The 27,887-nt window shown below is 29.7% G+C and overlaps 1 protein-coding gene across 32 annotated transcripts in view; it reads left to right on the top strand.

Moving 5' to 3' along the window:
• The window catches only part of fmt (phosphatase 6 regulatory subunit 1-like protein fmt), a 78,844-nt gene that overhangs the window by 42,607 nt on the left and 8,350 nt on the right, over positions 1-27,887 (top strand). For 6 of the 32 annotated variants that reach the window (XM_076487749.1, XM_076487752.1, XM_076487751.1 and 3 more), the window contains 10 exons: positions 3,849-3,967; positions 4,354-4,439; positions 8,947-9,039; positions 12,998-13,044; positions 15,392-15,430; positions 15,902-15,959; positions 17,201-17,334; positions 22,081-22,199; positions 25,302-25,452; positions 27,012-27,082. In XM_076487749.1, the coding sequence (XP_076343864.1) occupies positions 3,849-3,967; positions 4,354-4,439; positions 8,947-9,039; positions 12,998-13,044; positions 15,392-15,430; positions 15,902-15,959; positions 17,201-17,334; positions 22,081-22,199; positions 25,302-25,452; positions 27,012-27,082 (917 nt within the window). Of the gene's footprint in view, positions 1-3,848; positions 3,968-4,353; positions 4,440-8,946; positions 9,040-12,946; positions 13,045-15,391; positions 15,431-15,901; positions 15,960-17,200; positions 17,335-22,065; positions 22,200-23,613; positions 23,653-25,301; positions 25,453-27,011; positions 27,083-27,887 lie in introns of all 32 variants that reach the window. The other 26 variants (XM_076487723.1, XM_076487726.1, XM_076487746.1 and 23 more) reach the window with 14 other exon arrangements.

The following is a 27,887-nucleotide window of genomic DNA, read 5'->3' on the forward strand; positions in this document are numbered from 1 at the left end:
AAATAAAAAAAAATCACATTGCATGTAAGATGCTCAGAGTTCAGGTGAATTAAATAATTTATGTTTTAATATAGATGGTAGATAAAATCAAAATGCCTTATTTTTATAAAACTGCACATTTTTAGAATTTTTCAAGATGAATTTAAAATATTTCAACAACTAGTTTTACTTTTATAGAGAACTTTCATACAGTTATGAAGTTAATTACATGGCAGCAGATTGTTGTCATAGAGTTCAGTGAACAGAAGAAAGAAAGTTGATTGGAGATGTGGAATTGAACTTTCTGATCAATAATAACTAAATTCCACTTATGCTTCTTGTTTTTTTGTATCACAGTAATCATATCTAAATTTTGTATGATGTTATTAGAATAATGAATAAGTACATCTGAGATTCTGGTGGGAAGAAAGAACTTTGTTAGCTAAAAAGGTTGATCATATTAAACTAAAGTAATAAAGAAGGAAGTTATATTATTTCTAAACAGCATTTCAGAAGAAAATAACATTTTAATAGCTAAAAATTTATACAACTACTAAATATGTCTGCATGCTTTTTTTTATCCAAGGTAACTATATATTAGTTTTAAATGCATCAGGATATATGTTATTGGATTCTGTGGTGTTTTTCTTGTATGTGTGTGCAAATCTGGATGTTACAGACTAGTTCCACAGTAATAAAGTATCCTGTAATACACAGATGCCAACCATTACGATTTTGGTCTATACATTACGACTATACACTCATACAGACAAATATTACGACTTGTTGCAACTCCCAAATTATTATATATTATATAGGCCTATACAATCAAGTGATAAATTGTTCTCCCAGGGCTTGAAAGGGGTGAAAAGAAAATTTCTAGTGAGATACAAATAAATTTTGATAATAACTTAAAGACATAGTCCAAATGGCTACTTGCGATAATCATGTTTGTGCTATAATAAAAAATATTTGTATCTCCGTCGTCTACCAATAGTTTGAGTGCAGTGCTTCTCCATACTGGGTACGTGGGGGAATACATAGTTACATCATCAGTGCTTGTCAGCCAATCAGTGCTCACGTAGATGGGTATTTCTTGTTTTCTAAGCAGCATATAAACACCAATGCGATTGTTCACAAGATGGAATAAAAGAGGCCTCATTCACCAGATTGTCTTGTTTTTGGCAAATCTAAAAGGACTTAAAACTGTGAATCAAAAATTTAGGAAAGAGTATACAGCAAAATATCCGGTCATTGCGTTGAAAGTCAGTGATAGTCATGCGTTTTGCACAGTTTGTCACATTGATTATTCTGTGGCGCTTGGCGTAATAAACGATTGTTCCAGACATACAAAATCAGCATCTAATCAACAAAAGGCTGAGGCGAAGACAAAAACGATGCAGAAAACAACATTTATGAGTAAGAATTCAGAATATGAAACAATAAATGCAGAAGTGATGTTCGCGCAATTTATCATTGCTCATAATTTAACCCTAGCTGTAGCCAATCATGCAGGACATCAATTCAGAAAAATGTTCCCAAACTCTGATATAGCAAAAAAATTATGGCTGTGCTAGAACCAAAACTAAAGCCATTGTACAAATGTTGGGTTGTGAAGATGACAAAATGATTTCAAGCATACTTACTAACAGTGTTTACAGTTTAGCCACAGATGGATCCACAGACATGGATGACTCAAAACTGTATCCAGTGGTTGTACGATATCTGTACGGGCTCTGTCTACAATCATTACGCTCAGTCATTTGAAATAGTTGGCATCTCTGAATACGTATCAACCCTTAACTAAATAACATTAGTGCAATTACTTAATACTGATGTAAACTTTTAATTCTTTTATCAGCCAAATAATATTCTGGTTAAAAGGAACTTTGAATTTAGATTTATGTTTTTATTGTTTATAGCAAAAACAAACATGTATCATCACAACAGCATTATCTTTTATGAGAAAAGAAATCTTGATTCTGAGGTGTATTTGTACTTCCCAACACTTGAGTTTCTACTTACCATCCAACCACATATTCTGGTTTACATTGGTATGTTGTCTGAAGGTTTCTAAACATTTCGCGTGCATCTCTGATCCAATTTGTAAGTCCAAAGGCTACAACAATTCTGGATATTCTTTTCCTGGTTTACCTTTTAAACCCGAATATATTTATTTGAGTTTAGTGAACCAATCTCAATATTTGGTTTGGCTTTTGTATATTTCTTTTTCTTAACTATGATCATTAACTATTTCATTCCAAGCTCATTTCTAGGGACTGACCTCGTAATCATACTGTGCTTGTTATAGTTTTCATACCAAACACAGTATGTGTATCTTCATGAAATATTGCAGCTTATCAGTAAACATTACAAGGCTTTTGTGCAATAAAAATATCCTACTTTTTAATGAAGTTTTCATATTTTTAAGCACTGATTTACTTGTGCATTTTATCATTTTAAACATTTACTATCCAATATGCTAATTAATTTTGATTTTAAGATTAAAAATACTTCTATGTATTGGAAAATTATAAAATCTCACATGCAAGATCTTTGTAATCTCCAGTTAATTATCAGATGTCTATTTAGAAAAAGCTTTATACTTGAATTGTTATTTTCACTGTTGTATTTCTGTATGGGTTTTATCAATTTGACTGATCTCATAAGTGTCATAAAAGGTTAGGAAATAAATATAAATTATGTTTTTTTTTCATTAAAAATGATTACAGCTCATAACACAAAACCACAAATGTTTATTCTAAATAGTTTAAATCTCATAACATTGTGTATATATATTTATTATTTTTATTATCTTGACCTCTCTGCCATGTCTGACTAACATTACAGAAATTGCAATTATGTGCAATTGTGTTACCATATCCATTAATATGGAAATGGCCTTTGCAAAGTGACTTGCCTTTGCTTTAATCTAATGGATCAGTATTGTAAAATAGTCATGTTTCAGGTATAATACATTACATATGCATGAATATATATATTGCTATTTATAAATAACTTCGTTGATTGTTTTTCCTCAGAGTAAATGAAGACGTAGAAAATAATGATTTCTGCTACTTATGATTATAAAAGTTTACTTGGTTGTCATAAATTGCATGCTAAACATTGATGAATTTTGCACATGTGGGGGGTGTAAAACAAAATAACTTATTTTAGGTTTTATATGTGCATTTTGAAATACAAAATTATAAACTACTTTATCAATACCTAAGTATTACAATATAATCTACTTTACAGACTTACTAAGTTGTAATTTGGTCTAAAAGTATTTTTGTTCTACAAACAACATTTTCACATACCCCTTTCTTCCAAGATTCAAGACAAAGAAAATAATATCAGCAACTTTCTGCTTTCAAAAGTTCAAGAAAATCATATGGGGAAATTCTGAGTTTAAATATTTTCACAAATGGAAGAGGTGGGCAGGTTCACTGTGTTGTAATCTCTAAATGTAATGAGATCTCAGCAAGTAGTAAAGGTAGGAGGTTTTCATTTTACACTCCATCTTGCCAGTATTGGTAATTTGAGTATCTTATAAGAAATTATATACTTTGTATTTGTACATCACAGACATTTAATTGAATCAAAGCTATATTTAACTTACCACATGACACACAAAAATTGATATTTGGGTTGGTTCTTTTTGTATTTTTAAGTTTTATGTTTGAGGTTATTAATTTATTAATAAGTTATGAAAAATTTTAAGGTTCTTTTTGTTTTGCTAACAAGCTTTGTTGATAAAGTTTTAGTACCTTGGCTTGCATATTTCACATATACCATAAACATCTGTGTTTTTATTATTTACTTTTTTTTTATCAGTTCTTGAAATATTCATGTTTCTGTCTGTGTAGATCTCTTCCAGGGAAGCACAGAAAAGGCTACATGGGGCACGTTACAAAGATTGCAAATGATATAACTGACAATATTGAGAGTGGGCCAAATAGTGAATTAATTAAAACTAAATTAAAAGGTAAATACATGACTTATTCCTCAAGTTATTTTGATACATTTTATTACTTTTATCATGTGTTTGGTATGTTTGTGTATCAAAAAATATGAAAAAGTTTTTAAAACTGTTGGTATATTTTGATATTCAACTGACAGCCAATATTTAGGTATGATGGAAAAAAACATATTTAAGAGAGCTATGCTCACTGAAGACTCACTTATGCTAGATAGTAACTGACCTAAAATGCTGTTAGTGTGAAGTATGATATTGACTTTTTTTGTATAACATATTTATTTTTAAATTATTTGCATAGTTGTGTAATTTATATTTCTTTATGCTGAATTACTTTTATTTATTATTTTTTTATTTTAATATCTTCAGTGTTTATTAATTTTTATAATTCTCAGATTTACCAGAAAATTATAACAGTCAGTGGGAATCTTTTGTATCAGAAACTTTGGCTGAAATAAACAAAAAACAACAAACTCCACTGGTAAGTCCAGAATGTTTGTGTGTGTGTTTAGTAGATTTTGATTTTTAGTTCAGAATTTTAGGAGTATGAACAAATTAGGCATGAAACTTTAGTGACAATTGAAAAATGTGATTATGTATTTTTAGAATAATATTAATCAGTGTAATTTCTATCATGTATGAAGATAAAACAAATTCTCTTAATTTTTTAAAAACATAATTTAAAAAGTAATGGAAAGTAAAATTTAACTTTCAACCTTTTTGTTCTGGTTAAGTTAAAGTACATGTCACAGCATTTTGAAACATTTTCAAGTAACATTTTTACCATTTATGTCAGTGAGATTAGCATCATAATTTATTTTATAAGTTAAATTTTAAAATTATGTATGATTAAATTTCCTAATTTAAAATGAAATTTTAAGAAAAAATGCTATGTATTTTTTGTGTGTCACGTAATACATCCGGTTGCCTTATTGCCCAATTTCTATATTATTATACCTGCCATACAACATGTACATATATTTAATGAATTAAAAACTTGAATTTGAGATATAAACAAGCTAAATATAAAATAAGAACTTCTCACTTTTATGATTTGCTGAGATATAAATATATTTAGCAAATCTACTATAATGGCTTTGCTTTTCAAATCAGTCATTTGAAAGTTCTTAATTAGTACCATCTACTATTAAGTAGCTCAAGTTTATAACCAGTAGAAAGAGAACTTTCTTCTCTATGTAATTCTGGCACTTGTTTGTAAGTGGCTTGAAGGTAAAATTAAGAATTTTGCCAAAATTGCAGAAGTGTGATCAATAATTCATTGCTCTGAATATAAATGGGAATTTTTTTCAACCCATATATATTTTATTTAGTGACCCCAATAAATTACAAAGATTTTGAGGATACTAATATTTGATGATTTTTTTCAAAAGTTAATCTTTCAAGCCTACAGAAAGTATCCTCACTACACCCTTCACCCTCAAGAATAAATGAGGGTTATAAAGACTTAGAACCTTCATTGGACGAATGCTATATCTTGTAACACAGGTACACACTTGAAATCGGTGGTTTTCATTGTATTTCTCATTTAATTTCTGTCTTAAGAAATCTAACTAAAATTTAAACTTTTGTGAACAAATAGTAATATGTATATGCATTTTACATACATATGTAATGTGCAGCAGCCAAAATATCACTGTAATTTTCAGTATTATACTTAATTTGCATTTTGTAGGCCAGTACATAGTTAGGTCTATTGTATTTGTGTTCTAATTGTATGAACTGTGTTTATTTAAAACCACATTAAACAAGAGGGCAGTAAATTTTATATGTGCCTAAATAAAACCCTCATACAGTTAAGCTGCAAAATTCCACAGACATTAAATAGATGAGTAGTAGTAATGAAACATCTGTGATGTAAATGGATCGGCAATCTTAAAACCTACAATGTTTATTGAACTACTGCAACTCTGAACCATATAGTAAGTATTTGCACACATTCTAATTGCATTTTATTACTTTGGGAAAATTCTTTTGTAAGTGTTGTAGAAAATATAAGCCATTTTGTCCAATATTGTGTTTTTGGAGCAAAGGCAACTGTGACACTTTCATGTTTCACACATACATTATTGCTTTTGAGTGTATCATACTTCTGTTAACGTGGGCAAAGACAGCCAGTGATATAAGCTTTATTTACGGTATGTTTCAACGTTAGGTACTGAAAGTAAAATAAACATAGAAAATGTATGGAATATGCTTAACAGTTGAAACTCTCAGGATACATCCTATGAAACCTTGTGATTAATAATGAAAAACTTGACAAAAACATTATTAAAAATATGTTGTTTCAAAAAATAAAATATTTCATTATTTGTTTATTTCAAATAAAAATTCATTATTTAATGTAGTTATTTGGAGTCAGACTCTGAATAGCTCACCTAAAAGTGATTTTCAGTTTGAAAATACAAATACTCTTTATTATCTTACAGTGTAACATTTCACTTGCATAATCTCTAGAACTTCTGAAGTGATTGTCAAAAGTTTTTTAATATAAATTTATGAATCTTGTTTTCCATTTTCTCTGCTATATCTTTAGCTATTATTATCAATATAGAGGCAGTGAAATGCTAAAAATTAAGGAAAATTTATAAATACCTTTAACTCTTCTTTGAGTCATATGCATAATTTCGTATCTTTGTTTCACTTACAGTTTATTTTTAATGTCTTCTCTTCATGCTATTTATCTTTGGTTATTTACATTGACATATGTTAACAGGTGCCCGTATACAATATATTGTTAACATTGGCAAAGAGAGTCTTAGCCTTGGACAGAATCTTTACTCTGGCAAACTTTATGAAAGCTGGTTGAGAAAAATGATTTATCCTTTCAAATATGAGATTTAAAACACAAAATTACAAAATTAACTAAAACATAAAAGTAAAACTGAAATGTAGTTTCACTGTCTATCAAAGAAAAAAAAATAGCCAACTCCTGAGGACCCAGCTCTAAACAGTGGACAAAACTTTATCTTACTTTGTAAATGGCTATATATGTTTATGTTTTCTGTTAATTTTGAGATATATAACTGGAAAATTTGGTGTTTCTATTGCTTATAAGCATGCCATTCAATTTGAAACTGTTGCTTAGCAACAAAGCTTCCACTATTCAAGTAGGTGTGGCTCACATAAGAGAAAATTTTACAACCATTTCCTGTGGGAAGGGGGTCTTGGGATGTGCTACTACTGCTAGACAACCTCTTACACTGTATCATAAATGTCTACATCACATAAACAGTTTCATCTATACAGGGTCTTAAAGTTTAGAATTATAACTGTGAGCATGTAATGGGGTATCAAAACTTTAGTTGTAAGTGACATTTTAGAAGTTTCTTATGAAATAAAGGAAGAGAAACGTATATGATATAAAACTAAATTATTATGTACTTGATGATGTTATTAAAATACATTGAGAGTGTAATGGTTTAATTAAATTTTCAATGGAACTCTATAACATGCAGAAAGGATTTTAAAAAGGGCCTTGTAGTTGTAGGATGAAGTGTTTCTTTCATTTATAATGTTTCTTTTTTTCTTTCTTTCTTCAAACAACTTTAAACGTTGAGTGTTTGGAATTTTTTGTTCTTGGTGAAATTTCCATTGGTGTATTTGTATGCATTTGCACAGACACGTGTAGAACTGTACATGGTGAGAGCTTGATGGTGACCAAGTAGTGTTGAAATAAACATTTATTCAAGTTTTTAAAACAAAGCGATACTATCTAAAATCCATTAAGAGAATCACTGTTTATTTGTACACAGTTTAAAAACTCTTCTTAAGGGCTCTTTATGTCTTCACGTGGCTGCTATGTCATATCCATTATTCTTTGCTTGTTACATATTTGAAGGGTGTGTGTATGTTACAGCTATTTCTGCATAAAACCTTTTTTAATTACCATTTTCTATTTTATTACATAATATAAGACAGACGTTGTTATCTGATTCCTTCAGTTTTAGCACCATATCAAACTGGCTAGGAACATGTAGATGTGAACAAGCAACCACAGCCTTCTAAGTTTATTTAGTTATCCTACTCTAAATAAAATTATGTGACTTAGCATGTCCAGAACATAATTTTACAGGTTGGAATTTCCTTAATCAGAAGTGTAGAGTAATAAGATTTTGGTCCGTCCACATGGTACTGCGAAGTGGAACTACTGACTATTAGTACATTTGAATATTTTATGTTTGGGAAGGCTCATATGTTTGTTTTAAAATACTCCATGTACACCTTAGCTATGTCATCTGCTGTTAAAGCATCTAAATGCATTATGAGGTTTATCATGTTCATGAGGTTGAAAATTGTGCTGGTAAGAATATTCGGGTGAGAGAGAAGTGAATTTGCTTCTGAAGTTTTCTTTGTATGGAAAGATATTACATTTAGTATTTATCTTGTTTACACATTTTACAGATTTCTTTGGAAATTTGAAATTAGTAAATCGATCAAAACTATGTGTTAAAAAAGTTTTTCAACCGAACAACCATCAATCTTGCAGGCCTGGCATGGCCAAGCGTGTTAAGGCGTGCGACTTGTAATACGAGGGTCGCGGGTTCACATCCCAGTCGCGCCAAACATGCTCGCCCTTTCAGCCGTGGGGGTGTTATAATGTGACGGTCAATCCCACTCTTTGTTGATAAAAGAGTAGCCCAAGAGTTGGTAGTGGGTGGTGATGTCTAGCTGCTTTCCCTCTAGTCTTACACTGCTAAATTTGGGACTGCTAGCACAGATAGCCCTCGAGTAGCTTTGTGCGAAATTCCAAAACAAACAAACGAACAGATCAACCTTGCATCTCTATGCTGAAAGACCAATAATTTAAAAAGTAATTTTGATTTTTTATTATTGTATTAAAATTATACAGGTAATTTGTTTCAAACAAATGAAACTAGTAACTGAAAGAGAAAAACTTGTAAATATGTATTTTGTTCTTGTTTTATTTTACTAAAATGTTTTGTGTGATTTTTGTATATCATTTTCAGGTAAGTGGGGTGCCACTTCCTTCAAGTTCTGAGGATGAAGAATGCCCAGATTTTAGAGATATTCCATTTAGTCAACATTTGACAATGCAACCAGTAGGTCACATTATACTGTTATATATTTTGTTGCAAATTCAACATTGAATATTGGGGAAATGACAAATTGTCTTATAAGTGGTTAAAAAGGCTTTTCATTGTTGTTAGAAGAAAATAGCAAATGTTTTTAACTGATTTTCTTTTTATGTTGTTTCATGCAAGTTACATTTTTGTGTATCTTCTAGATTATTGTGTGTACATCTACAGGGATGGAAAAAATTAAAGTGACCTTTCAAAAATGTTAATTTATATTTGTTATTAGCCAATAGAAAAATATATAAAACTATATGTTTTTAGAATGTGCTCAAGGAGATCTGTTCAAATGTGATCTCATATCCTAGTTTTAACACTGGCTTTTGTAAATACCTGAACTTTTCATGATTTTAGTTACATTTTCTCATAAAAAGTGTTATATATCTGCTGTAGTTTCTTAGGCCTTCTTATTCTAATTAGCTTATAAAATGATCAAGTTTCTCTGGAATAATCAAATGTAAAAATGAAACTCAAAATATAACACAAGTCAATTTCACAAGTTGACATTTAGTTAGAATTCCCTGGATTTCAGTAATGCTTCATATAAACCTGGCATGCTTTCAGTGAGTTTGTGCATTGAATGATTGAGTTCCATCCTACTCTCAAGTACTTCAAAAAATTCTTCTGTATTTGGCTTGTGATCTTTCATTAATTGGTGTAACACAGCCTATAAATGTTCAATCAGATTGATATTAGGTGATTGACAGGTCCATTCCATAACCTCAAATCTCTTATTTCTAAGATATCTTTTAATGACTTCAGTTGCAGTGAAACTTGTTTGATTTTTTTTTGGCTAATTGGAATAACAAGATCTAAGAAACTACAGCAGGTGCACAATACTTTGAGAAAATGCAACTAAAATCATGAAAATTTCAGGTATTTATGAACCAGTGTTAAAATTAGGATTTGAGATCATATTTGAACAATCTCATCAAGTGCATTCTAAAAAAACATATAGTTTTTATGTAGTTTCTATTATTTAATAAAATATTATAACAAATTAACAACATTTTCAAGGGGAGCTGCTTTTGTTTGTCCACCTCCTGTATGTTAAACAAAGATGTAAATATTTAATTTTTGACTATGGTGAATTTCCTGTTGAATCTGTGTTGTGTTATGTGGACATTTCATATAATTTGTATTGAACTTCCATTGGTGTAGTGAATTTTAGTATCCACTTTAGCAGAAGTTATAACATTCCTGACTTTGCAGGACAAGTAAAAAAACTATTAACTTGAGGACAAAGGTCTCTGTGTAGGAATTTTGACTGCAAGTGATGGTCAGTGGAACTTCTGTAGAATGCATTTACATAAATAAACTCTCAGCATCCTTTTCTTTTTTTTCCAGTGTTTATCAAATTGTATGTAGCCCACCTGCATGTAATGCTAGTTGGTGTAGGATCAATTTTTACTTCTGTGCATCCATTATTATTCAATTTTAGTAGTTTGTGAGATGTAATAATTAAGAGATGTTTCACGAAAACACCTGTTTGTACTATATATCAAAATTCATCTGTAGCCATATTACAAACCATTGAAATCCTCTTATTTGTAATATTAGAGTGTAAGATGTAAAAAGGTAAATACGAAACTAGTGTACGCAGATATTATGTACAGTCTGCAGTAAAATTGGAACTTCCTCAGTAAATGCAGTAAAACATACACTTGTGGAATGAATAATGTTTTGTCACTTTTATCTTAATGAGTGTTTGATAAGACTCACACTAAAGTAACAGTAATGAAATGGTATTTAGTTATGCTGAAGAAATATCAGTGAGCCATGGTGTGTAAATTGTAGGTTTAAAACTAGAAGGAATGTATAATAGATATGTAAGGGTGAACTAAAGAGGTAACTTGAAAGAGAGAAGAAAACCTCTACCTAAATGCCATCAACAGTACTATTATCCTAAATACTGTTTCAGATAACTTCTGCAAATCACTTTGAAACTGGTAGAAGTGGTCCAGACTATCCTTCACTCCTGGTGCATTCTGTCTTCCTCCATTCCTGATGTAATTCTTGAGCAACTCATTATGTAAAAACCCTAAGGTGGAAAACATCAACAGCAATCTTGAACTGTAACTTACTCACTGGCTGTTTTACCACGTGAAACAAACCCAAGTGTTTGTTATATCTGGTATTGTTATCCCTGCTGAAGTCTGGTGTTACAAAAGTTACCTGGAGCAAAAACAGTTTATACTTTGCTGTTTTCAAGGAATGTATACATGGATAAAGGTTATACCAGTTGCAACAGAATAAACATGATTAATCATTTGAAGAATTATAAGCACGTGTATTCCCAAAAACATCATGTTAACTGGCTACATTGACTGAATACTGAGTTGAGTTGTTTTTCAAGGTTCCATGTAAGGTCTGTGAAAATATGTTTGGGAGGGGTTCTCTTTTTTAATATCTGTATTCAGTTGTCTAGTGTAAGTCTCTGTAGCCTGGCATGGCCAGGTGGTTGAGGCACTGAACTTGTAATCCGAGGGTCATGGGTTCGAATCCTTATCACCCCAAACATGCTTGCCCTTTCAGCTGTGTAGGCATTATAATGTGGCAGCCAATCCCACTATTTGTTGGTAAAAGAGTAGCCCAAGAGTTGGCGGTGGGTAGTGATGACTAGCTGCCTTTCCTATTGTCTTACACTGCTAAATTAGGGATGGTTAGTGCAGATAGACCTTGTGTAGCTTTGCACAAAATTCAAAAACAGACAAACAAGTCTTATGGTAGTGTTACATTTGAAAACACTTTTTGTCTAGAGAAAGCGATATCCGTGGCTTTTCACTTGGGTAAACAGTTTTGTTCTTCATTGTTGGATTTTTACACATCAGTTGTATTAAAAGTTGTCTTACCATGATTTTCTCTCTACGTTCTACCTTTTGGCAGAAGCAAACATCAGTGTTGCCAACTTATTGTGGGTGGCACTTCTGTGTATATATATACAAGTCCAAAATATGCATTCAAGAAACACAACTCGTGCTTGAACAGATGAAATACCCAATAACTGAATGAGTTGTAAAGTCTGAAAATTTCATGTAAAAAAGTTAAATATGGAAGAAATATTAAACAAGTGATAAATCTATGGCCTTTAAGCTTTTCTTTCAAGAATGTATGAACAACTGACGATGGGTAACAGCTGAAGTAAAAGTATTAAGTATACATGAACATATTTTCATGGAAGATTTGTGGACAGGATTAGAAGTGATTTTTTGGTAATTTTTCAGGTTTTCAACATTTGTAGTATAAGATGAACACTGTACATCTAAATAAATTTCAAGACTGGTCAAAATTCTTACTTTATAGACCTTTGTCCTTTATTGAATTTTATGTATATTGAGACAGTTTTATGTTATCTGTTTACAAAACCGTGTTTTATCTCTTGGAGAATACAACCCTTTGTTTTTGTATAAAAACTTGTTTATTTATGCCCTTATGAAATAGACATGATGGAAAAGTTAAAAACGTGACTTGTGTAAAATTTTATGGTATTAGAATGAGAATGGAATAGTTGACTGTGAAAGATGAATGTTTAAAATGATCATATTTATGTGAACAGAGTTTAATAAGAAAGTTATTGGTAATGCTTTATATGTTGCCTGAAATATTGTTTTTCTAGTATGAAACTTGGCCAGTTGGGCTTTTTTTTAATAACCACCAAAGTAGTCAGTGATTACTTTTGTGTTTGATTAAAGTCCAAGTGTTGTTTACTCTCTAAAGTACAAGTATAAGAATGTGTATTTTACTTGTTTTGTTTTACAGAGAGTAGGTATTTTTTAACTCTTGTTTGTTTTTTACCTTTTCTTTTGGTGGTAAGTGGTAGTTTCTTTTAGCATGCATTGTGTTCTATTATCAGCATTTTTGGCATGGTTTTCAGGCGTTTTCTGATTATCAGATGCATCAAATAACAAGTACTTTTATTGACCAGTTTGGCTTCAACGATGACGAATTTGTTGACACGGATGAGAATCTTGCGTGAGTATCAAACTTTTGCTATCATTAATACTTTGTTATTAACATTGAGTTCTGATGGTTAAACTATCTAATCTATTAAGTTTATATTAGACAGTTTTTACTATCATGTGTGTCAAATGAGCTGAGAACTTTCTATGATGATAGCTTCCGTTAATAAAATTACTTGAATTAAAAATATTTCAAATTTGTGAGGTTTTGTAGTTGACTTTTTTTTGTAATTTCAAGTTTTAATGTTCACATAATGTCAAATGATATTTAAGAAGTTAATTTGTATAAGGTTTTATAATAGAACTTGTTAATGTAGTTTGTTTATTACACTTTGTTACTTTGAGTATCTGATTTACAGTATTTAACATTTAATCCAAAGAAATATTTTGTTTGTTCATGATATATGCATTGTTTCATCTAAACAAATTAATTTATCTTGAATAAGTGTTTTAAAAAAATGCTTGGCAAATGTTGAGAGCTTATTTTAAATTAATGTGGTTTGTATATGCATTTATTAGTATAGTTGTAAATTAGTATATGGGTAGATCAGTCTGGTTGCTACACGACATAAGCCCATGTTTTGGATATCTGTTAACTTTTCAAGTACAAAATACCTCCAATACTCAGTTCATAAACAGACTGGTAATGGTTGAAAAGTTAGCAGATATCCAAAACCAGGGACTTATGTGATGTAGCAACCATACTGATCTACCTATACGCTAACCATACCTGAGTATCTGTCACTACAAACATCTCATACTTTTAAATTTTTTATTAGGTTTTTATAACGTGCTAGTTAGGTTTTCCTTTAATTCAGCATTTGCTTGTGGGTGTTTTATGTTAAATGTCTTTTTGCTGCTTTGGGTGAGGTTCTTTTATAATAGTTATCCTAACAATAGTTGTATTTGACCCTCAGTGGATGGATTTGGTCAAGTTGATCATTCTTGTAACAATAACATTATACATACAATGACAGTGAATGAAACAAGTGTACCCACATAATTTGACAGGCTTTTAGTAAACATTAGAAGTATTTTGTACATAGAAAAGAGCTTTAATAAAATATTCATATGAAAGATTTGTTTGCAAATTTAAGAAGCTGAGTCTGAGTGGTGGGTGATTTTAATCAGAAGTTCCAAAGCTATATAGCCTAGTTGATTAAACCCTGAAACCTGTTAGTGAGGTTATGTCAAGTAGTTTTATTGTACATGTGGAAAGTAAAATATTGCATGTTCTGTAGGAAATCCTATGTATTCATAGATACATATAGTTAATTACTGGTTAATTTTGCTAATATAGCTGCCACACGTGAGTGAACGATCCTTGGAATAAAAGTATTGATAAGGCATTCTTTGAATGGAAAATTTTTTATTTGATATGAAGGTTTGAAGAAAAATTTCAGTTGAATTTGGGATTGTTATATTTGTAACAGTTTATGTACAGGAATCTGTGTAGTGCTGTTAATGGGGTTAAGTTGTATATTCAGAAGTATCACTTGTGTATTTGTCTTTCATACTCAGGTAAACAGAGCTTTAAGGTAAATGATGGTTTTAAAAACAGGGTGTCAACAAAGTCCTGTTCCAGTTTTAAAAGGTTATTAGAACAAAACCTTAAGGGATAGTATTATGCAGTTTATAATACTTTGTTGCTTAACTAAAGATTTTTTTTTGGTGTGGATTTACAGATTGTAATCAGAATGTATAGTTGCTAATTATTGAAGTTTAAATGAAAATGGCTACTACATATCAGTAAGCTCTGTGTTTGCGCTCTGTATATATTATGATGCAGTCTTTTGAGTATGACTGTTTACTAATGATTTTGGTAGCTGGAGTTTATTATGACAAATAGACTTTCTGTGGCTAAGTTGGAATATCTGTTGCCAACAGTTTCTTCAGGAACACCTGAATATCCACTTCAAGACCGGTTAATTACACTTTTGTCTCCCAAAACATGAAACCATCTCTGAATGATGGGTTTGAATTGAGGATTCTTGCCATATTGATGATAGCAGTAATTATGTTGAACAGTTGTTTCTGATCTTGACTCTACAAACAATATTACACCTTTACCTTTCTGCTGTGTAGGTGTCATCTTCCATTCTGCCTTCAGTCATTAGTATCTGAACACTCTGGTTACAGTCTGTAAATGATGAAAAAATTCTTCATTAGATAAACATCAAGGTGCTAAAATTTCATAATTGGTTTTGTTATAATAAACTTAAAATGAAAACAAGACTTTTGTGGGTATACTATGTATCTTATTTACAGTAGTCAGGTAGTTAAAATTTAACAAGTGCAATTTTTCTGTCACCTGTAACAAAAATATTTTGATTGAGCAGTTCTTATGATAACTCTTTTAGAGATCAACTAAATCGCATTGCACAGGAAGAAAACATTGCGTAAGTTTCAGACCACTTTTTTTAAGAATTAATACATTCTTTCTGAAGTTGTTTTGTAATTGAATGAGATAGGTAAAAAAACATTTGTGTAGAAGCATATTGTAGATTGTGATTAATTGATGGTGCTAACATATTTTCTATGTATATATATTTACCTAAGTAGAATAATATTCTTCTCTCTCTATCTTTTTTTATTTTTATTTTATCATCCTGAAATTATTGGAAAATAATTGCATATAATTATTTCTTTAAAAAAAAACAGGTGGCCAAAATCATCAGTAACATACATTTGATAATCTGTTGTCTACATATTTAAAGATAAAAATAATAGCACAGAATATAATTATAAATAGAATATTTTTATTGCATAACGCTACTTCTGTAAAGTTGCTTGACACAGTTTTTCTTTTTTCTTATAATCAGCAATTTTTTGAAAATATTTTTTTTATCAAACTAAACTTATCTTTTCAGTGGTCAGCTTGATCGCTTGGTGCAGGTCAACTTCCAACTTGCTGCAGAGGAAAATATGGTATGTCTACCTTGGTGTATGTGTGTATGTATTTACATTAATAGGAATAAATCTTTTGTATTTGATTCCAAGAAAGTTTTAAAGAAAAGTGTAAAATGATTCACACGTGAATAGAAAACCTCTAGACTGCTTGTTATATATATGTATATATAGACACATATGCATATTGATGGATTTGAGAAATTTTGCATGTTATCTTTGTTAAACTGCAATATTCATCTTTATTTGTTCATTATTTTATGCTCTTATGCCTTTTAGCCAGTTCTTTTTCCTTTAGTGGCACCTTTTGAGTAACTAAAAATCTACATTTTGACAAACTGAAGAGCCCATTTAGTCGTGGAAAGGTTAACACATTTGCTGGCAGTGAATGTTCATGTGTATCCCTGAGTATATTAACTAATGCTGCCAATGCATGTGTGCATCCGTGAAAACATTTAGGCAAGTGCATTTTATTGAAGTCGGTGTGTCAAAAGTTAATTCTATTGTGACAGTATTCAGTTGAGGATCTCTTGTAGAAAGTTTGTGTTTGACTGTGAATTTCATTTTATATATAATTTCTGTTTGGCTTTTATGAAATGGATAAAAATGGTGCTCCATCAAAGTCCATGATAAAAAAGAAATGAAAAAAGAAATTTTGATGTGATATTCTCATGCCCTCAACCGACCCTTATACATTCAAAACATGCAAAACCATGGCATGCACAAAATAATTGTAGTTGCAGTTCTGATGATTCTCATGTACATTTTGGTAATTGAATAATCATATATGCCCATCAGTATTTCATCTATTATAATTTTGCATTATTAAAATGCTTCTAATTAAAACAAAAAAAACAGTTGATGCTGGCATGGGTGTTGATCTTTGTGGTGGCACAATACATTTGTAGTTAAACAACGAACAGCATAGAGTATCATTCATGTGTTTAAGAATAACTTGTTGTTTTTTTTTAAGAAATTCATTTTGCAGTTGCATTTTTAAAGTTCTTTGCTTTGTTGTAGTTAAATGGCACTAATATTTTCTGATGCATTATTTATTATTATTAGTAATTTGAGATACAGGAAACATCTTTGAGTTTTGTCATATTAATGAATATTGAACAAACACAATTACCTTTCTCTGCTGAGCAGAAGTGTCATATACTGTAATTGCTCCTTGCAAATGTGCATGGGTAATTGGTAATAAAATGTACTGAGTTGTGTTTTTTTCTGGTGTGATCGTTATATATTTGTTTTACCACCAGAGGAGTGCAGAGCTTTTTGAGCAAGCTTGCAGAGAACGAGCACAATCATTAGGTGATACAGACAGTGATGAAGACATATGGGAAGACAAAGAACATGAAGTGACTTTTGCATCTGGAACTATATCCCAAGCAAGGTATTGTGGTTAGTTTTCTTCTGTGAGATAATTTTCATATTAGAAAACTACCTTAAAATGCATAGATTTTACATAAATTCCAATCTGTATGATAGAATTTGAATTGCAGAAACAAAACAAGTAAATAAAAATATACTGTAGCATATAAGTATATTTTGTACTGTTGTCAAAGAAGTCATAAATAACATTGGTATGCTGAATGATAAATATCTTTTTTCCCAAATTTGAATTATAACACCAGTTAACATTGAATAACTGAAAACATAAACAGCATAACCAAATAATGAGAGTTTCTGGACATATTTTGGAGTTTGTTTACAGTTAGAAATATTTCTTAAGTATTAGTATACAGTTGTGCATTAGCAGTAAAAATATGATAAAAAATATGCTTTATTATTGATCAGAGATGGGAACCTGAATCAATTTTGAATTGATAAACTGATAAAACTCGTACTTCATGAACTGAAATAAGAAAAAAAATTGAACTGAAAAATTTTTAAACTTAAATTGAAGTTCAAACTTGAAATGATATAAAAATTGAAATTTGATTTCAAATTGGTAAAAAAATTACGACTTGTATTTCAGTTTTTCATGGGAAACTTTTGAATATCTAACTTTTCAATGGTATAGGATCACTTGCTGCATGTGTTATTTCCCTGATAAACCCAAATCCTCAGGTCAGACTGGGTCTTTCATTTGTGTTTGAGTGATCATTATATCATCCATCTTCCTTTTTTTTACATTTTTATTGACCTCATTAAGCCTACACCTTAATCTGTCCTACCATATTAAACCTCTTAAGGGAATGGTATTCTTACAAAAATTTGTTCAGCTTCCATTGTTGTGAGTTCCTAATTCCTTAGTGAGGCTGCTACTACCAGAAAAATGATTGCTGACTGTATTTGTAGATGTGGCAACACAAAACAAAATGAAGAAGGAAACAGCACTTTCAAATCTTTTTCAGGATTGTAAAAATGACCAGTCACCTTTCCAAATCGTAGGGACAGTATACAATTAAAATTTGACCTCATTAAGCCTAAAATCTGCTTCCTTTGTGTTGACATGATCAAGAGTCTTAAAGGAAGCTTGCTGATTTGAAATTGAAGAAGGGCTATCATGTTTACCCACGGATGAATACTCGGTTACGTTTGTTGTGACCAAATTCAAATAGCTCTGAATGTGGTAAAAGTTTCTGATTCAGCAGTGTCATTCTAGATTATTCTAATTTGCTTTCTTTGGTATCTTGAAACATTATACTGAGAAAAATGAAAATGTCCTTATATAATGGGACATTATTAAAACCCAGATGTAACTTTAAAGTTGCAGTATATTTCACTAGAGCTTATTGATAGAATTATGAACTTTTAGTATGTTATAAATAATTGCCTACTCTATAGAGTTATGACACTTATGAAGTGTTGTGAAAAATATTTTTTGAGATAAACTCTGGCACAACTCAGATGGCAGCACTCTGATGCTAAATAGCACCTTTGGAGAGCATGATCTAAAACTTGGATGCAAGATTGCTGAGTGCAGTAGATGATAACACTTTTGAAAATTAAGTGTAGTGTTGAATTATTTTTAATGATTTATGTTTTTTAGTTATGATATAAATTAGTTCAGATGAACCACTTTCAGAGTAAAACTGAAGAGGTAAAATGCACACTGTTTATATGTATACACACATACACATGTATATACAATTTTAAGATAAAATTACATAGAGAATAAATACAGACAATATTACTAAGTAATGTTATAGAGCATAGTAGAAAAGAAGGTAACCAATATAGACAAATGAAGACAAATTATTTTGTGTAAATAACAGATTGCATAATTCAACTGCAACAACAGTACTGCTCATGTTCTGTCACTTTTCATCAATATTCATGTGATACCATATGTCACATGTCATGAGAGAGATTCTTTGTTGACTCTATTCCATGACAGGAGCAGTGTATTTGTTCAGTTCAGTAATTTCATCATTACTTTATTTATAGTATTCATCGAATATTTGTCGATACCTTATTTCTTGAAAAAGTCCATTAGATGTTAGAAATCTAAAGGTGGCTGGTTAAGACATATACAGTTACATACAATTTTAATTAAATTGTTTATTCATTCACCAAATGAACACATTTAAACTTAACACCAACAAAGATTTGTATAAGAATAGAGATGGCACTTCAACCTTCTTCAATATTTTTTTTATTTCTTTGACTTGGGAACCCCAGAAAAACTGAACTTCATGTCATCAACATAATCATTCTTTGTGAAATGTTGAGAGCATTATTGGTGTTGATATGGTCCTTACTTCTGCATGACTGAATCCACTGCATATTTGTGTCTTCCTTAGGAAGCCAAAAGTAACAAATTCTATTTTCACTTGTTTATTTCGTATTGTTGACATTCGTACACAGCACAATTACTTAGCGTGTTAGCTGTTTCTTTTGTCTTAGAAAACAACTGATAATTAAATTTTTTTCCTATGTAATATTTTTATAGTATAATATGACACAAACTAGGCTATGATACATGAAGGGATATTGTTGTGGAGTGAGCCATCTGGGCCTAACTGGGGGGCATACTTGAAATCACTGGGCTATACGTGGTCCCTTCAGTGCTCATCAGCTAGAGAGAAATAGTGAACATTACTTTTTCCATCTGTATTGTATTGAGGAAGACCTTTCCTTCACAGATATTGTCTAGTCACTATAATTGGGGTAGACTTAAAACATTCTCTTCAATATTGGGAGATGTTACAAGAAATTGCGTACGTATTAGAACTGGTTGAAAGCTACAGTACCTTTCAAGAAGAAAATTTAACTCTGGGAGACTTCTATAAGTTGTGGTTTGTTTGTAAAAGTTAAATATCCAAAACCAAATGTCTCCTGGCTTACAACATCATATATGCAATGAATGTGAGGGAAAGGGAACTTTTTAAAAATGAAGCATTTTTAGCATTGTTATATTTAGATCCTAGATTTAGTGTTATGTTATCTGAAGCAGAACAGGAATGAGCCATAAACCATTTTATCAAACTTAATGGCAAATTATGTGCTGTGAAGAGCAGATGGCATCTAGTAAATCAAAGGATGAGCTGGAAAACATTCTTAGAGTGGCTGCACAAAGTAAGAAAAACTTCAGTACTCCAAAAAAAAAAAAAAAGCCTTTGCTTTGGCTCTGATGGACTTTGCAAATACTGAAAAAATTCCAGCAGATAGCAATCTAACTTCATAGTGGAACTCAATGAAGATAAAGCTTGAAGACTTATACAAATTGATTATAGTTGTGCATGTTGTTCCAGTGACCCAAATCAGGGTAGAAAGGTTATTTTCAATATTTAGAATGATCTTAAGTCCCCAAATAAATCTTTTTTTTTTAGCCTGAAAACATTTAAAATATCTTAGTTGCTCATTCTAATAACATCTTGTAAGCTTATGTTATATAATGCTTGTATTGTTTATGTAATAAAGTAATTGCATTATAACTCCTTTTTACTATTCTTATTTTAATACCTTGTTTTTAAAAGTATTAAAGCATTTAAGTAGAATAAGAAAATTAAAGTTAAAAAAAAGTATCAGAAAGAGTGAGTGGTTTTCTGTTAAATACATTGGTTTTATTAAGATTGGTCTTAAAGATACACTTATAAAGATTGTAAATGAACAGAAGCAAAAAGATTAAATAGGAAGAGGCAAACTCGGCTTCAACCCCCCAGAAAGAGAGAAGAAACAGGATAGGAGAAGGACTAAAGATAGTTGTCAAAGTGTAGCATTTATAAAGATTAAATATAAAAAGAAACAAAAACGTATATTGAGATGAAGAAGTTATCTTTCAAACAAGGTGTGAATTCAAATATATAATAAAGTCAAAAGTTACAAAAACAATGCATACTGCTGTAGAAGAAATTAATAGCCATTTCAGAGAAATTTGAAAACTGGAATTGAAATCAAAACTGAATTGAACTGAAAACTGAAATCATAAAAGGAACTTGAATAACAACAAAACAAACTTGAAATAGGAATTGTTAGTTTTTCAAACTGAAATTGAAAACTTTAATTTAAATTTATTCAATTTCCCACCCCTGTTATTGATACTTGTTTTTATTAAATTGCATCAAATTAATAAATTAATTAATAAATCTTGTTTTAGGCAAAAAAAATGTTTCAAGCAGACATTGCTTATTTTTTTTTAACTTTTTGTACAGTGTCATTTCTATACAACTGAAGGTTTGTGTTTATTATTAGATCATTATATATATATAGTTCTTTCTTAATTACTACTGGAAATGGATAATGTACAAGTGTAACACTACAAGACATCTATTTTTCTGCTTTCTTTTTGTTTCGTGTTTTATGCAAGTCTTTGCACCTTATTTGAAATTAAAAAATTATTGACATCTTACAAATTTATGTTCTTTAAACATAGGGTTTTGATTTGTGTTTATGGGTTTGACTTTTCCGAGTTTAGCATGTCTGTACATAAGTGCATTTCTCATGAATGATAAGTATTAGTGAGTCATCACTTACTGAATTAAAGATTAATCAGAATTTGATTAAAACTTTAACCTGTCTTCAACCTTATTTCAACTGGGCAGTTCTCATTTTTAGGATTTGTTTACTGTGTTTCATTTCTGTGTGTTTGGGCCTATATGGAAGTAGAAATTATTTTGAAAATAGTATTGAGAATTGTATATATTAGTTTCATCACATGATTTCTCATAAATTTTAGTACTCTGTCATGCAGGAGACAGTCTAGTGATGATAACAGTAGTGATTCTGAAGAGGCAGTACACCAAAAGCCAAGTAGTACACCACTAAGTGGTACAGCTGATGTGGTTAAAATGGAAGTAGATCAAAGTGACTGTATGTATCAATCGTGATTTATTTCATGTATGAAAACTTAATTTCACTCTATGTTGTTAGCTGTTCATAAAGGCAATTGTTTTTGTTGATATCTGCATTCTCTCCCCTTCATTTAGTTGTTGATATATGATCTGTGAGGTCTTGTTCAGATACTTTGTTGTAGGTTATAATATTTTACTTTGCTTTTTCAAATGTTTTTTTTTACAGTGGCATTGACTGTTATCTGTAGTTCCTTTTCACACACACTCACACATTGTGTCATAAAAAGAAATTCTGTAGCTTTCAAACAGATATAATTTAACATAAAAAGATTCCTTTTTTCTTTAACATTTTAAAGATTACATTAAATTCCTGTGTTTATGCCTGGTAGAACTGTCTTGTCTTTATCTGAGAAAACTAAGTTTCTGTTGAAGATACTTTAGTTACTCGATGTTGACTAAATCTAGGTATGTATTTTGGTGTGGTTATTAAATTTCCAAAAAATATTATAAATACATTGTTTACTGGTAATATTTTTGAGAGCTAAACAAATTTAGAATATATAACATTTTGTTTGCAAATTACACTAATAAATATTGCAAAATATTTTAAAATATTTTTGACTTAGAATTCATAACTGACATATATTACCTACTAATTGCAGTTCATTTGAAAATATTCAGATTTTTTTTAATAGTTTTAATTTTGTTTAATATATTTTTAAGTAATTACAATGTAGATGATATACTGCTTTCTTCTCAAAGCTTTGTAAACACAGTTCATATGCTATAGTTTAAATACTTGCACTGCTTCAGTATGTATGTACATATAGTTTGTTATAAACAAAAACCAGCCAAAATAAAAATAAAATGCTGCACCATTTGAAAGGATCCATCCCTATGGTACAGGCTGTATTGTGGGACATAGAATTATATATTTAACAAATACAAATTGTCTCATTTGTAAAATGTTTTATGCATTAATTATGGTAAAAGAAGTCAATAGTACACAGATATTTAAACTTATTAAACCAATCTAAAGATACAGTAATAAATAATTTCATTAAATCTTATTAAAAAAAAAAACTCTCTTGAACCAAATTCTTGTGCAGATTTACCTTTTCTATATGCTGTTCCTAAATTCCATAAATCTCCAATTAAATTTAGAATTATTTCTAGTTCAATTATTAAACAGCTGGCCACTTTATTAAACAAATTACTTAATCTTTTATTTGATAAAATTAAAAATATAAGTGTTAATAATAAAAATCGTTTTGGATAATAAAAAATTAATCCATTTTAGAATATCGAAGAAATTGTGAACAAGTAAATAATATTGAAATATTTAACTTCATCACACTGTACAACACAGTTCCATTAAAAGATTTAATTTGTTATAAATGAATTAATAGAACAGTTCTGTTATCCTTTCATAGTACTAGAAGAAAGAAAATTTAGCTCCAAAAACATAAAAGGTATATATTAAGTTTCTGAATTTATAATAATTATATATTTTTTGGTAACTGGGTTCCTAAACAAGTAGTAGAAGTTTGAATGAAGGCTAATTATTCTACTTGTATTGCAAATTTGTCTTTACTTTTATGAGAACAAGTTTATTGATATCTCTATAAACCCAGATATTTTTGCTTTAACTAACAGATAAATAGATGATTTAATTAGTATAAATAATTACTCATATGAATAATGTTAACACTATTTATCCAGTAGAATTTGATATTGAATGATACTTCAATGTTTAATGTAGATGTACATTATTTAGATTTAGAAATTGAAGTAATTGTTAATAATATCAGTATAGTATTTTTGATAAAAGAAAATATTTTGTTTTTCCATTATATGGACTACCCTCTTTTAATAGTAATGTACCATATTCTTTTGTTATAAGCATTGTAACTTCATAATTATTCAGATTTTGTAAAGTTTGTAATAAATTACAATATTTTATTGTTAATGTTGAAATATTGATGCAAAAATTAATATTTAATGAATTTAATAAAGAAACTTTAAATAAAATTATTGAAATATTCTATAATAAACAGAAATAAAAAAATTACTGAAAGTTTCTGATAACTATTTTTAGTTGTGAATAAGGTCATTTAAACAACTTGGCACTACTTTATATGGATGAATGTCTTACTAGACATAATAGCTTGTTTAGAGTATGAAAACTGATAGTTAAAGTAGATTTAATGGGTGGTGGTTGATAGTTATTTATTGAAAGTTTATTTAATTTACTTATCCCCAAGTGGTAGTACCTTGTTATTATGTTTGTACGTGATTTTATTTTTTTATTTTTTTTGTTGTTGTTTACATTGGAGAGCAGTCACCTTCCCACAATTATTTGCAGACAGTGAAAGGTGATATAGATGTGGGATGTTGTGGGCATGAGCACACACATTTTACTCTCTTAATTTCTATTTCTATTCCTGTGATTATTTTATTTTTTATTTCATTATTCTTTGTGTAAGACTGCAAAATAGAGGTTAAGACTGAGAGACAATGCATCCCCACTGCAATGTATGTCCTGCTTCTTCAGTCACCTCCAAAACCTAGGGTACATTTTATATCCTATGTTATAGTTTGTATCCTGGGATCCTTTCAATTGGTGCAGCATTTTTTTTTTTTTTTTGGCTTCTTTTTGTTCATAACAAGCTAACGCTAGTCAGAGGTTCAGATTTGCTGTTTTTAACTTAATCCTTCCTTTTGAGTTTGTTTTATTTTACTTTTCAGTATTAATGTTCTATATGGAATGTTTACCTTCAATGATTTATATTAGCTTTTATTTATGTTTTTTCACCATCACACATTCATAGATTTTGTTATTGTAAGCACTATTTTAATTTTTAATGTATACAGTTAAAAAATACAACAGAAAGAGGCAGATACAAGTTTTTTGTAATTGGTTAAGTAAAATTATTTTGTTTAACTTAGAAGAAATATGTGTATGTTTCTTATTTTAATATTAATAATTTTAAGTTTGTTTTAAAGCAGGATAAACTTATTATGCAACAGAAGTTTCTAGAATGTTTAACTTCAGTGGTCTATGTTAACTTGATTTTTCAGTTTAAAGATCTTTTTATATGCTATATATTTTTTTATTTAGTATGGGCTTCAAGTTTTAACACACTCCCAATGGATCAAAATTCTGTTGCTATGGATACATCAAATCCCTGGGAAGCTGCTTCAGTTGTGACTTCACAAGCAGTTGACCCGAGTGGGTGGGCTGATTTCAGTAACTTTCCAAAATTAAATACGTAAGTATTAAATGCATTAGTTTGCTGTGTGAAATAGTACAGTAGTATAAATTACTTTTAATGAAGGAAATAATTGTTCTTGTTTAAAAGATTGTTTATCATATATTAATAATATTTGCTTTGTGTTGAAGGATTTAATAATTGTAATTTGTACTATGTTCCCCACTTTTAAAGAAACTTTTTTCAAATTTGCACAGTTGATAAAAACAGTTACTACTTCAGAGCTTCCCATTTCTTAAAAAAAATGTCTGGATTATATTATGCTTCCTTGTCATTTAAAAATAAAGATAAAATTTCATGGTGAAAGATATTGAATAACTTTTTTCAGTTGATTCATTGAGAAAGTAATTAATGATTCATTACTTAATTGTATAACCAGTGGTTTCTATGTATATGTATATATATATATATATATATGCTAAGTGAGGATGGGTTTACATTTTAATGGCTTTTTTAGTGAAGTTTCCTGGCATTTGAAACGATGTATTAAACATTCAAATGCAAATCAAAGCAGTTGATAATTTTTTGTATTGTAAATTTAAGAAAATATTTTTGTAATCTTTTTGCATCAATCAAAGTTGTTGTCTTTAAATATTATAAATACCTGGAATAAATAAAACTACAAAATTGTTACTTTATAAATGAAATATTTTTAGAATTTGTCCAAGTATGCTTAGTGTGGCTGCTCTTTTAGTGGTGTGCTGTTGGTTTCCAAGAATTATTTTTTGTGTGAGAGAATATGTAATTGTTACTGTTTACCAGCCACACAAATGTTTATTCTTTATTATTGAATTTGAAAGCAGTTTTTTAACATGTTTATTTTTCCCAATCATTAATTACACTTTTTTTTTTAATTTTATTTGTTTGTTTATCTGTGATGTCTTAGGAACATGCAAGAATCCAATTCACAAATGTCTATTTCTCACTAGAATTTTAGATTAAATAGATATGTAAAAAGAGAAATTGGTTTAACACTTTTGCTATGGTTATCTTTTACTGTGCATGTCATGAGGTTTTAGTTATTTATATTAAAATTTAATTGAATTTTGCTTTTTTATGGTATACAAAATAAATTAGGACTAAACATGTACCTAGTAATTCAAATTTTAATAGCATGTAAGTGTTAAGTTCTTAATTTTACCAGGCAATATTAATAAAAAACAAAAACTTAATTTTCCACTAGTATGAAATTTGACATTTTCTCTGTTTGTATCCCCTCTTTAATTTATTTACCACCCCTCTATGAACCATGAAGTTTCATGTAAGTTACTAATAGTAATATTGGTATCCTTCAGGCAAAGCATAATTTTCATAGCCTTCAGTATTGTTTAGTTACAGATCTATAAAACGTTAAATCAGACCCATCTTGCTATGCTCACATGTCATGCCCTGTTTTTCACTAATTGCCAGTAGTTGTCTTTGACATTTAATATTATGTTATTTATAATCAGTAGAAAGACAGAGGTTTAAACTGGAGGTTTTAAAGTGAGCATGAATATTGTTGCCAGCATGAAATGATTTTTATTTACATAAATAATAATTTTTGTGTTTATCATCAGTGATGAAGCCTTTTCTTCATCCACTCCTATGGAAACAGTGGAAACAAATAACAATCCTAGTAGTAAGTACGGTAAGTTATATTTGCATAGTTAGTGTTTAGTGGTTTAATTTTTCTGAACGTAAACCATTTATTGGATAAATGTTCAGAAATATTTTTTATTTCTGTGTGTATTTGTTCAAATGTTCTTATAAGTTTTTGACTGATTTTGATATTTAATATTATGTTATTTATAATCAATAGAAAGCTATAGTTTTAACTATAAAATGATGTATTACATCATGTTTTATGTAAACAGACTCTTTCACTTCCAATTCAAACTTTATACTCACGCATGCATGAAACATTTGTAAGCGTAGATGAACTTTTAAAGGCTCTTGTTCTATAGATAAAAAACAGAAAAATTTTGGTAGTTATGGGGCATTGTATGCTTTTTACATGTGATTATAGGCTTGAAATTTGTCTGTATTAAGTTAGAAACTTCAGTTTAAGTTATTTTAAGGGGGTGGGATGATGAATACTTGTATTTCAAAGTAAAGCTGAGTAAGTGCATAAAAAGAGGAATTTTGTCTTAGGAGTAAAATGTGTATCATTACTTTTAAATAACTTTCTAAAATCTGAAAAGCTGTTTGAGGTATTGAACTTGCATTAAAACATTGTGTACAATTCTCAAAAAGGCTGCTAGGGAGGTGTATACTTGTCAAATTTCAAGGACTTGAAAAGGAACTTTTTTGCAAAAGTGCTTAAATATATTATAATAACAGAATATATTCATATAACTGACTTTCATGCATGTTGTAGAGTTGAGTGCAGTAGAAAGTCTTTCTTTTCCTTTTTGCCTACATTTTTATGTTGAACAAATAAATAGGAATTTTAT

Source organism: Tachypleus tridentatus, chromosome 2, assembly GCF_004210375.1.
Source record: "Tachypleus tridentatus isolate NWPU-2018 chromosome 2, ASM421037v1, whole genome shotgun sequence".
Taxonomy (NCBI): Eukaryota; Metazoa; Arthropoda; class Merostomata; order Xiphosura; family Limulidae; genus Tachypleus; species Tachypleus tridentatus.